General features: G+C 45.8%; 1 protein-coding gene across 2 annotated transcripts in view; it reads right to left on the bottom strand.

The window, feature by feature from the left end:
- Nucleotides 1-12,972, bottom strand: part of LOC138248844 (uncharacterized) — a 347,922-nt gene that overhangs the window by 87,443 nt on the left and 247,507 nt on the right. For both annotated transcript variants that reach the window (XM_069202796.1, XM_069202795.1), the window contains exon 10: nucleotides 12,134-12,229. In XM_069202796.1, the coding sequence (XP_069058897.1) occupies nucleotides 12,134-12,229 (96 nt within the window). The remainder of the gene's footprint in view (nucleotides 1-12,133; nucleotides 12,230-12,972) is intronic.

Below are 12,972 nucleotides of genomic sequence, written 5' to 3' on the forward strand. Positions count from 1 at the left end.
CCATCTTAAGAACATACCTCGAGTCATCTGATTTTTCTGAGGTCTTCAAAAAGGGGGTGGGGGTTAAGGGCCTCCTGAGTAACCCACCCCATGCCGTTCATTGGGGTTGTTGCCATTTCCATGTATATCTATTCAGCCAACCCTTCACAATTGACACAGACCATAAGCTGCTCATACCTTTGTTCAATAGATCATCATCTAAACCATCTCCCAGAATCGACAAGTGTCGATCTTCAGCTCCAAAAATTCCACGTTTCAGTAGTGTATTGACCCGGATGTCAAATTCCGGCTACTTGTCCCAAAATGCACGACCAGCTTCTGTCAGTGAGGAATCTGATGCTAAAGATATGGAGGAATATGTACGACTGGTGGTGGAACGGTGAAGGTCTCTCTCTATCTCCCTGGCTGACATTATATCTGCACCCAAGTAGGATTAATGTCTCCAATTGGCGATCTCAGCAGTAACTTCAGGGAACTGGCATACACTAATGCACAATGTGTCCCGTCGCACAGAAGAAGCTCATTTGACATTATCTTCATTACACCACATCCAGCAGGAACTCACTGTTTCCCACGAAGGATGTCTCATGAGGGGCGCTCAACTGGTAATTCCCGCCTCATTGCAGAAACAAGTGGTGGACTTGGCCCACTCTGCTCATCAAGGTGTAGTGAAAACAAATTCGAGACTCCGGTGCAAAGTATGGTTCCCGGGCTTGGATAACCAGGTTGAACGCACAGTGAGACACTATTCTATGTGTCAGTCGGTTGATTCAGCTGAGCCACCGGCACCCATCATCACAGAATCCAATCCCTCCGTCCCATGGTACAGGGCAAGCGCAAACTTTGGGAGCCTACCGGATGGTCGCCACATGTTGGTAATAATAGATCATTTTTTTAAGTATCCGGAAATGGAGATTGTAGATTCAATAACAGCAGCTCAGACGATACCTTGTGTAGAGAAAGTGATGGCCACTAATGGACTACTGCATGAACTCAGGACTGATAACAGCCCACTGTTCTCGAGTCGAGAATTTGATGAGTACGTAGCCTCCAGAGGAGTTCACCATCGCAAAATCACTCCCCCCCCACGCCGGCCACAAGTTAACAGTTGAGCGGAACGCTTCATGAGGATAATAAACAAGGTTTTGGGAACTGCTGCGGCCAGTGGCCAGAATATAGAGTGCGCCTTGTATGCTTTTCTCTGGGAGGATCACCTCACCCCACATGCTACCACTAGAGTGTCCTCCAGCACGATGTGTATGAACCGGATGGTGGGAGACACTATTCCCTGTGTTGGAGAATCTTCTAAAATATGGGACCAAGCAGCACAGGGGCTGCATCGGCGCAGTAACCAAAATGATCGCATTTCAAAGAAGAGGCGCACCAAGCGTCGTGACGGCCGTATTATTGAGCTGGTACTTGTGAAAAACAGACATCTAGGGAGCAAATTCAGACTGCCATTAGCGGTTGAACCATGGAGAGTGAGTGATGTAAAGGGAACATTGATCACTCCTTGAAAGGATGGTGAGACAATCACAAGAAGCGTATCATTCTTTAAACCAGTGGTTCCCAACCTGTGGTCCGGGGACCCCTGGGGGTCCGCAAAGCCTTCTCAGGGGGTCTGTGAGAGCCTAGAAAATTAAAAAATATCAACAAATATTGACAAATTAGGTCTCCAGCTTCCAGTAATGACTCAGGCGGGGGTCCCCGGATTCCAATGATGATTTAGTGGGGGTCCCTGGGTTCCAGTAATGTTAAAGTGGGGGTCCACAGAAATCAAAAGGTTGGGAACCCCTGCTTTAAACTATACTAGCAGCCAGACCCCGATCCAGAGAATGCACAGGACATCCAGTCTACAGATCAAACTGGCAATGATGCTGTTGATGCTGTCGATCCACGAGGTGACGCTCATGAACCATCTTCCCTTTTGCCCGACAGTCCAGCTGATCAGCACCAGATTGTAAATTCACCAAAGAATGGTGTGAGAAATGACCTCTGCACTGGCAAAGATGAGCCGAAAGAAGGTGAGGCAGTTTCACACAGACAAGGCATGGGGAGGTATGATCTGCGACTTCGGCCAGTGACTTCTACGAAGCTAAAAGATTTTGTGCTGACCTGAAGTCCTGTTTTTCTTTCAATGCTATGCTGAAATGTTTGGACTTGTACGGTCTACTTGTTTTCTATGCACACCTATGTTTATGTTTTATTTTCGTTTGTTGTTTTTCATTTGTTTGGGTAGACGAGGAAGGTTATGTCAGGATGGGACATCCCATTATGCCATGTGAAGGAGGGGAATTTATTTGGAATACCCATAGGGGGTCACATGGTATGAAGCATGATGTGGGGAGGGGACATAATAAAAAGACCAGGGGCCTGGACCTCATGGTCAGAAAGTGCTAGTAACCGGAGTCGCCTCCATTTACTTTCCTGCCGACGTGTACTATCTAAGGCCTCACGAGCCCGACACAACAAAAGAATTGAGAATTCTCTGGAACCCTTATTTCTCTTGTATGTCTCAGATCATATCTTTAGGATAGGATTGTGGCTTCTTTTAAATCCACACCAGAAATTTGCACTTTCCTCCTCTGGACTGTTGCTGCTCAAGGTCTCTTTCTTTTGGAAAGTTTTTATTCTCAACGCGTTTTTAATTGCGGCCTCTATTGTCTTACCTGTAAGATATCTCTCCTCATGAAGACAGAGACTTGAGATATAATTTTTGGTCTCTCACGAAGCTGCAGTATCACCGGTCGTACACAGATAACCCTCTTGAGTCGGACACAAGCTTTTTTTTTTTTTATACCAGGCTGCAGAACCTTAGGTTGTTACAAGAGGTTCCAAAGTATCTACTGCTGCTTCCTCTGTCTGGAAATACCACACAACCCCCTGAATGGCTCCCTTTTGTTCAAAGTTTTAGGGCACAAAAGTGAAAACTCAACTGTGTTTTTGTTTTGAGCATGTCAGACCAGAAAATGTGTGTGACCTCAGAACATATATTTGCATAGTCACTTTTGCTAGTCTAAAGATTTTTGCTTTTTTTTCTGTTGGCTGAATTAATGGGTTATGAGGATGATAGTCTTTCTCGGATCTCTATGCTCTATTCGAAGCGGGTGAAGACACCCTAATATTTATAGGTATTACCAGTACTTTTATTCTATACGCTGGCCAGCATGTTAACTGTTTATGTATAGCAGTGGTTCCCAACCTGTGGCCCGGGGACCCATGGGGGTCCACGAAGCCTCTTCAGGGGGGGCTGTGACTGCTTAGAAAATGAAACAATATTAACAGATTAGGTCCCCAGCTTTCAGAAATGAATCAATGAGGAGGTCCCCAGATTCCAATAATGATTCAGTGATAAAATGAATAAGGAGATACAACCATTCACACGCAACCAAGCAGAACAGGCTTAAAGCATGTGCGTCAACAGGACACACCAGTGGGAGGTCCCACAGACTGGGTGAAAGAGGTAGCAATGAGTCTCACTATAGATGCGGGGAGCAATGGAAGATTTTGTGTTTGTAAAGCACAACAGGGCTGAGAGCTGACCCCGCTCAGTTTCAGCAGCAACAGTGATGGAAGGTAAAGGGAGGGATGCACGTGCTGTAAGGAAGATCGGAGGCATGTTACCTGAACTGATCTCTCGGAGCTCACTCAGGTGGGGCACCAAGCAGCACCTGAGCAGCTGTTTGCACCAATTTTGGTTTGAGATTGTGATCGCCTGACTCCAAGACAGCCTGGAGCCTTGCAAAATGTTGCTGATCTTTTTAGACTTCAGGCAGCCATCTTTGAAAATTTGAAAAAATAAAAAAATAGAAGGGTGAAGATGAAGATGAAGAAAGACTCAGAGCGGGGGCTTTTCCTCTGAAGGGCAAAAAAAAAACCAAAAGGGAAGAAACAAAAGAGCAGCCACACAGAAGGGAGAAGGGAAGGATAGAGATGTGGATAGGGTGAAAGGTTAGTGAGATCAATGTGATCCTTTGAGAAACAAATTGAAAACAAATTTGACATGACATTCACTAAGTTGGTTTAGAAATCTTGGTAAATGCCATAAATCGTGAAAAATTATCAGCAAAAAGGTTTTAAAACGTGTTTAGAGAATGTTCTGAAAGTTGTTTCTATAGAGGATCACGCACAGCCTCTCAAGCAATAAGACTCTACCCACAGCACCACCAAGGACGATGCAAACCTGAGATAAGGCACAAAGCAGGAGACAAAGCCAGGATCCCCCCTGACCAGCACAACAGGCTCAGCAGGAAGCCTTCAAGATGTGAATAACAAGTTGAGGAACTATGCCATGGCTCACTGCCAAAAAGAAAGATTTTGTGCACAAAGGCAAAACTGTGTTCCCAGTCATTCAGTCAATTCACTGATTCATTCAAAGAAAGTAAATCCATTAAGCCATACAAAATGTCAATCATAACTAAATAACACTACAGTATAAATTAAAGAGAAAGGATACTCTCCTTGTAAATTAAAATGTAAAATTTAGCAAAATGCACTGAATAACAAATGCCGGATGGAGTTTTAGATGTATATTAATCCCTATTAAAGTGGATGGCGCTTTGCTTCAAATACTATTTAAATCTACTCCTGGCTTAAGCACGATGTACACAACAAGAACCACCTATTAACAGGGTGTAAGGAAATGCCTCCTTGGCATGGTTACCCCCTGACTTTTTGCCTTTGCTGATGCTATGTTTTGAATTGAAAGTGTGCTGAGGCCTGCTAACCAGGCCCCAGCACCAGTGTTCTTTCCCTAACCTGTACTTTTGATTCCACTATTGGCACACCCTGGCATCCAGATAAGTCCCTTGTAACTGGTACCTCTGGTACCAAGGGCCCTGATGCCAGGGAAGGTCTCTAAGGGCTGCAGCATGTGTTATGCCACCCTAAGAGACCCCTCACTCAGCACAGACACACTGCTTACCAGCTTGTGTGTGCTAGTGAGAACAAAATGAGTAAGTTGACATGGCACTCCCCTCAGGGTGCCATGCCAGCCTCTCACTGTCTATGCAGTATAGGTAAGACACCCCTCTAGCAGGCCTTACAGCCCTAAGGCAGGGTGCACTATACTATAGGTGAGGGTACCAGTGCATGAGCACTGTGTCCCTACAGTGGCTAAGCAAAACCTTAGACATTGTAAGTGCAGGGTAGCCATAAGAGTATATGGTCTGGGAGTCTGTTTTACACGAACTCCACAGCACCATAATGGCTACACTGAAAACTGGGAAGTTTGGTATCAAACTTCTCAGCACAATAAATGCACACTGATGCCAGTGTACATTTTATTGTAAAATACACCACAGAGGGCACCTTAGAGGTGCCCCCTGAAACTTAACCGACTATCTGTGTAGGCTGACTGGTTCCAGCAGCCTGCCACACTAGAGACATGTTGCTGGCCCCATAGGGAGAGTGCCTTTGTCACTCTGAGGCCAGTAACAAAGCCTGCACTGGGTGGAGATGCTAACACCTCCCCCAGGCAGGAGCTGTAACACCTGGCGGTGAGCCTCAAAGGCTCACCCCTTTGTCACAGCCCCGCAGGACACTCCAGCTAGTGGAGTTGCCCGCCCCCTCCGGCCCCGGCCCCCACTTTTGGCGGCAAGGACGGAGAAAATAATGAGAATAACAAGGAGGAGTCACTGGCCAGTCAGGACAGCCACTAAGGTGTCCTGAGCTGAGGTGACTCTAACTTTTAGAAATCCTCCATCTTGCAGATGGAGGATTCCCCCAATAGGATTAGGGATGTGACCCCCTCCCCTTGGGAGGAGGCACAAAGAGGGTGTACCCACCCTCAGGGCTAGTAGCCATTGGCTACTAACCCCCCAGACCTAAACACGCCCTTAAATTTAGTATTTAAGGGCTCTCCCTGAACCTAGAAATCAGATTCCTGCAACAACAAGAAGAAGGACTGCCTAGCTGAAAACCCCTGCAAAGGAAGACCAGAAGACAACAACTGCCTTGGCTCCAGAAACTCACCGGCCTGTCTCCTGCCTTCCAAAGATCTCTGCTCCAGCGACGCCTTCCAAAGGGACCAGCGACCTCGGAATCCTCTGAGGACTGCCCTGCTGCGACGACAACAAGAAACTCCCGAGGACAGCGGACCTGCTCCAAAAAGACTGCACTTTATCCAAAGGAGCAGCTTTAAAGAACCCTGCAATCTCCCCGCAAGAAGCGTGAGACTTGCAACACTGCACCCGGCGACCCCGACTCGGCTGGTGGAGAACCAACACCTCAGGGAGGACCCCCGGACCACTCTACGACTGTGAGTACCAAAACCTGTCCCCCCTGAGCCCCCACAGTGCCGCCCGCAGAGGGAATCCCGAGGCTTCCCCTGACCGCGACTCTCTGAAACCTAAGTCCCGACGCCTGGAAAAGACTCTGCACCCGCAGCCCCCAGGACCTGAAGGACCGGACTTTTTCACTGCAGAAGTGACCCCCAGGAGTCCCTCTCCCTTGCCCAAGTGGAGGTTTCCCCGAGGAAGCCCCCCCTTACCTGCATGCAGCGCTGAAGAGATCCCTTGATCTCTCATTGACTTCCATTGCGAACCCGACGCTTGTTCTAACACTGCACCCGGCCGCCCCCGCGCCGCTGAGGGTGAAATTTCTGTGTGGGCTTGTGTCCCCCCCGGTGCCCTACAAAACCCCCCTGGTCTGCCCTCCGAAGACGCGGGTACTTACCTGCTGGCAGACTGGAACCGGGGCACCCCCTTCTCTCCATTGAAGCCTATGCGTTTTGGGCACCACTTTGAACTCTGCACCTGACCGGCCCTGAGCTGCTGGTGTGGTAACTTTGGGATTGCTCTGAACCCCCAACGGTGGGCTACCTTGGACCCAGAACTGAACCCTGTAAGTGTCTTACTTACCTGGTAAAGCTAACAAAAACTTACCTCCCCCAGGAACTGTGAAAATTGCACTAAGTGTCCACTTTTAAAATAGCTATTTGTGAATAACTTGAAAAGTATACATGCAATTGAAATGATTCAAAGTTCCTAATGTACTTACCTGCAATACCTTTCAAACAAGATATTACATGTTAAATTTGAACCTGTGGTTCTTAAAATAAACTAAGAAAAGATATTTTTCTATACAAAACCTATTGGCTGGATTTGTCTCTGAGTGTGTGTACCTCATTTATTGTCTATGTGTATGTACAACAAATGCTTAACACTACTCCTTGGATAAGCCTACTGCTCGACCACACTACCACAAAATAGAGCATTAGTATTATCTCTTTTTACCACTATTTTACCTCTAAGGGGAACCCTTGGACTCTGTGCATGCTATTCCTTACTTTGAAATAGCACATACAGAGCCAACTTCCTACACAGGGGTTCAGATCTTATTGTGGAACCAATAAGTGAATCAAGATTTCTAAGTAATCACCTGGCATATAGTATGAAGCATTCTTACCCTTTATGTATACACTGAACACATCTTGACACTTCACTGGCAGAAAATCAGCAGTTTCATGTGGAGGAAAGAGACTCTTGTGATGGAGAATTACTATTTTCCTTCTAATAGCATTTATACATGGAAAAGAAAGATAACATTTTGAAATTTAGACCAAAGAAAGAATAAACAGGGACGGGACCTAACCTTCATCATGGATACCATTTACTCCTGATGGCCCAGTGCGCCTGGCGTAAAGCTGATTAACAACACTTTCAAGGAACTCAGGTTATTTTGATCGTGACATCTCTATGTTTGGTTGTATCTTGTAGGGGACGTAGTTAATGCACAAGCCGCTAAAGGTACACATGTTATTATCTCAGGCTCTACTTTAGGACAAGATCTAAGAATTCCAGGAAGTCTTTTAGAAGTTGGTGGATGTGAGGCAACCAGCAATAAACAACAGGGTCACTACATCTACCCATGCTATTATCTAATGTTTACTTTAGCACCAGAAGGAAGCTTTCAGGATCTTAGAGGGTCTTTTAAACATTGGCTGGTGTAGGGCAACCAAGAAAAAATGGCAGAAGCCCCGTCCGGCACCATGAGGTTCTCTTATCCTAGTAAGACGCTGGGAACCACAGGGTTTCTGGCAGCAGAGCATCAACTGATGCGGCCTGTGGAAACAATTTCTTTTAATAATCCCTTGCTTACCTCTAGTGTGTGTGTGTGTGTGTTTACAAAAAAAACTATGATATGGACACATGAATTTATCCAGATTTTTGCAAGAATGGTGTTTTGTTTTCTCTATTCATCTCAAGGGTTTATAATTTGATAAGATACATACTATTCACCAATAGTTCATATGAAATTATAAGAAAATTCTATCAACCGGAGGCTCGGATTATGCATTTCTTTCATTTTATTCGCCTCAGGAGCCCATAGAAAACAACCAGTATAACATTTAGCAAAAGACTACATATCCCATGAGTCTTTCTGAGTTCAACACAGCGGCCAGTAACAAAAGAGGGAGCCATTTCCAATCATCCACCAAGGAAAAGCACTTCTTTCTTCACTGCTCACCTGCCACTTAAGTGCTTTTCCTTCCTAACTCATTTAAATGTGATGATTAAAAGTAATTAGTAATAACTCTGTTCGGTGTTGTTTAATTAAAGATTTTCCATTGCGGGTTGTTTCCCTAACAATCACGCTCTTCCACAGAACATTTTCTCCTCCGATCTATTGTTGGGGGCGTATGGTTAACCCCGTGACCCTTGGGGGGAGTGCCGCATGCTCATAACCAGGACGCGGGGGAGGAAGCAACTGCAGGCCCGCTGTAGACGAAATAAACAAAACCAGGACCGTGGTGTGGTATCAGCACCACCACAGGGCGTATGGTGATCATTCAGCATCAATAGACGACGCAGGGTGCTCGCTTAGGTCGGGGTGCTGTCACCTCAGCACGTCTTGTCTCCTCCTTCCGTTAGGCCGCGAAGGGAAGACCATTATCTCAACGAATGCACATGGCGAATCCCCAGCAAATCTAGCCTTTTGCAGCTCCAGCATAAGTCGTTGCGACTGAGGAACTTATCTCACCTGAAGCCTGTGATCGTTAGAGGGCTTTCTTCCACTGCAGCCTCCTTCAATCAATAAACACTAGTTCCGGTAACAGACATTCCTATGAACAAGCATTCTTAACTGCAAGCTGTGTTGTCTTCTTCAGAAAGGCGTCTTACATCTCCAAGGCCACTATAATATATTGATAGCACATGAACTACAGCGGCAGGTAGAAACAATAACTACATAGAGTCATTGGAAGAAGAGCAGATGCTTATCCCCATCCTTGAGGAGCTGGTGGACGCTATAGATGCCTCTCTACAGAAAGCAATTTCTTCAGCCTTGGAGCCCATGAGTAGGCAAACTTTAGAACTAACATCCAGACATAGAATTTTAACCCTTGGCAGGGAAGAACGGGGGTCCTCGCCCCGAGGTGACCCCTGGGGCACCCTTAGGGGAAAAGGTTCTTTCAAACCCACAACCAAGGCTAGGGCTCGTTCGTCACCTTCCCACGCATTTGAAAGATCGAACAAAACCTTCTTGAAAAGGCACTTAGACCATAATACTCATGATGTTGAGCCCCACCCTGGGAATACTCTCAATAAGGATATCTACTCCCCACGTGGAATGGATGCAGATGCCGGGGACGATTCCGATATTCTGGATGGGGATTCTGCTGAACAATTTGGTCCCAGCAGACCGGAGCGGCTAGACGGCGACTTCAATGCCCTACGGTGAATGAGAAGAGTGATGATACCCCTCAAGATTCAGAGGGACCTCCGGACAGGTTAGATCCAGAGGACATAAACCACCCCTGCTCTGTGGACTGGGTCCCAACAGCTAGTGTAGCAAGATATGTTGGCAACCCCATTCATAAACCTATGAACAAAGAGGCCTTGGGAAGACAGAGTAGAATGTTCTAGACCCTGGTTGCCTGGGAAAGGAGCCTGTACCCCTGAGATCGACAATAAAATGGATACCTTTATACTTTTATTACTAAATTCATCAAAGACCTGAAGAAGGGCCTAGATCATTCCTTGAAGTCCCTCAGGGCAAATTACCTTGATATCTTGGGTCCCCTCACATAAAATTCTGGATATGACCGAGGAGGCCTACGAGACTGGCAATCTGATTGACCCTTTTATTCTCACCAGCTGAGCTCAACAAGCGCTCCATTTCCTTGTAACACAAATTGTGGGTTATCTACTAAATGAAGAAGAAGATCGTTACAGATACAAATTGAACCCAAACTGGAAGAACTTACTACCATGGAGGCAGGACCATTGGCAGATGGGAGTCTCTTTGGAGATCCTTCTATTAAATAGCTCACACAATTTGTGACCACTTTTTCTCCCTCATTAAAGTGCAACAGTCCATGAGCAGAATATGTAGAAAAAGATTTTTGGAGGAGGTGGAAGAGATAGGGGCACTCATCCAGCCGTGCCTACAATTCAACCCTCTGCAAACTCTACATGATACACTCCATGCAGTGGTAGGAACTAAAGAGGCTTGGGGGCTTTCTTCCCCTCCTGTGGTAATGGCAGGGGCCGCAGCAACGCAGGAGTCTTTCAGAGACCCAGCAGCATTTCAGGTGGCACTAACAGTAAGCAATAACCCCTTTATTCTACAAGAGGTGGATGGGAGGTGGTAACGATGGTTTGCCCACAACTGGGTACAGGTCCCAGGAGATGCATGGGTACTCCAACCACTGGGGTTTGTATCTAGAATTCTAAGGGACACCTCACCTACTATTCCATCCCTGGGCCCTGGTATTTCTGCAGGAGGGATTGCTATATGCTTTTTAGCTAAAGGAGCAATAGTGACTTCTTTTCTCCACACTAGGGTTTTCCTCAGCAACATTTTTCTCATGAAGAAAAAGGACACATGGTATTGTCCCGTGATCACTTTGAAAGACTTCAACAAGTGGGTGGCAACGCCACTTCAGTAAGGAGGGTATACACCCGCTTAGGGATATCCTTCTCCCAAATGACTGGCTGTTGAGGCTAGACATGAAAGACGCTTATTTCACCATTCCATTACCGCACCCCCACAAGCACTTCTTGATATTCGAATGGAAAGGACAAGTCTTCGAATTCGTTTGTCTTCAGCTCGGTCTTTCCTTCACACCACGGTGATTCACCAAGGTACTTTGGCAGGTCATGGAATGGTTGTGTGCCGGGGCATCAGACTTATTGTCTACCTTGATGACATTCTTTTAATGCACCAACATCAGAACATCTTTCTGTCTCAAATTCAGTTGGCAATGTCCCTCTTCCTGGACCTCAGTTTATTGTCAACTTCCAGAAGTCAGAGTAAACACCCATCCATAGATTGTTTTTTTTGGGGTGCGAGATAGACACCATTCACCAGAGACTGCCTCAGCAAAAGATGCTCCCAATGTGCAGACAGTTATGCAAAATGCTTTCGGAAGACAGGATCTCTCCAGGGCTTCTGGCCAGAATTGTAGGGCTTTTATCGTCTTCTATCCAGGTCACCTTCCTGGGTCCACTGCACTACAGAGCTCTTCAAGGCCTGAAAGTGATGCAGCTCAGGAGGGGTTTGACGTATGCTCAGGAAGTGAGCCTCTGTCAGGAGGTGCAAAAGGAGATCCGATGGCGGTTCGACCACATGCAGGGCTGCGTTGGTACAGGCATCTTTGGCATGACCCCAGATCTTATCATCGAGTTAGATGCAAGTCGACAGTGATGGGGAAGTCGCTGTGGGGATATTACCATAGGAGGTCCATGGTCAGGAATTAAAGAAACCCTACACATCAACTGTTTGGAACTTTTAGAGTGATCCTTTGCAGTGAAGAGCTTGGCACCAAACATGTCTCATGTTCCATTTTTCTGAAGATGGACAACGTATCTGCAGTCCAGTACACAAATCGCCTAGACAGCACACGATCCAAGGCATTAGCAGACTTAGCCAGAGACTTTTGGAAACACTGTCTCCAATACAAAATATCTGTGATAGCCGAGTACCTACCTAGTCGAGTGAACCAGACAGCAGATTGGCATTCCAGACAACTGTTGGACTCAGCATGTGTAATTTGGACCCCACTCTGTTTCAGAGGCATTTTCCATTTTAGCAATAGGGCTCTTGGTCAAAGGGAAGATGGATTTGAATGCAGTATTTAACAGAAGTGAAGTGGTAGAATGGTAGTATCTATTGGAAATGAATATCTTACCAGTCATTAAAGGGTTTTGTTCTGTGGAATCATTGGCATCATCACAATGTTGACTGAGCCTTTGGGATGGACTTTCTTCCAAATTCAGGTGTAATCCTATATTAAATCATAAAAAATAATGAGGATACAAACTCTGAAACACAAATTATCAAATATATAAAAAAGAAATTAAAAGTGCAGCCAAAATCACAAAACAAAGTGCCTAATAAAGACAGATCCAATATCAAGTTCAGAAGTAATCATTTCCCCCAAAACAGGAACCAGACGTTTGTGCAGAATGGGAAAAAACAGGAAGTAACAAAAAAGGATAAAGTATTTAGAATGTTGCAGTCTTTTTTCACCAGAGATCTAAGTAGGAAGAATAACAAGAAGAAAGATGGAAAAGAAGTGAAAAAAAAACAGGAAAAGAGAAAATGGAAGAGGATGGGAGAGTCGGAAACGGCTAAAGAGTAAGTCGGAGAGTAGGGAGGAAACTGAGTGTGAGTGGGTATCCCACCAAACACAAGCATTTGCTCAGCCTTGAGATCTAGTTTTAATGCAAGAAGGCACATATACTGCATTTGTGCATGCCTCTGTCTGCACACTTTAGCACATTGAAGCGGATACTAGAGGTCACTGTTGAGCCAGGCTCAAGTGCTTGAAGGCCCAGTACCACAAGCCATTCATTGACATTGCAGTCAGGCCCCATTCCCCCAAATCCTCCCTCTCGCCCAGGATACCAAATAATAATAAACCGAGCTGAACCTCTTGAAGGTCTTGGTTCGATGGAAGTGGAAGCAAACAATAGCAAAAAATAGCACAAAATGCCAAAAAAAACTCAAATGTGTTTTTAGTTTTGG

The sequence above is a fragment of the Pleurodeles waltl genome, chromosome 8 (assembly GCF_031143425.1).
Source record: "Pleurodeles waltl isolate 20211129_DDA chromosome 8, aPleWal1.hap1.20221129, whole genome shotgun sequence".
In the NCBI taxonomy this organism is placed as follows: Eukaryota; Metazoa; Chordata; class Amphibia; order Caudata; family Salamandridae; genus Pleurodeles; species Pleurodeles waltl.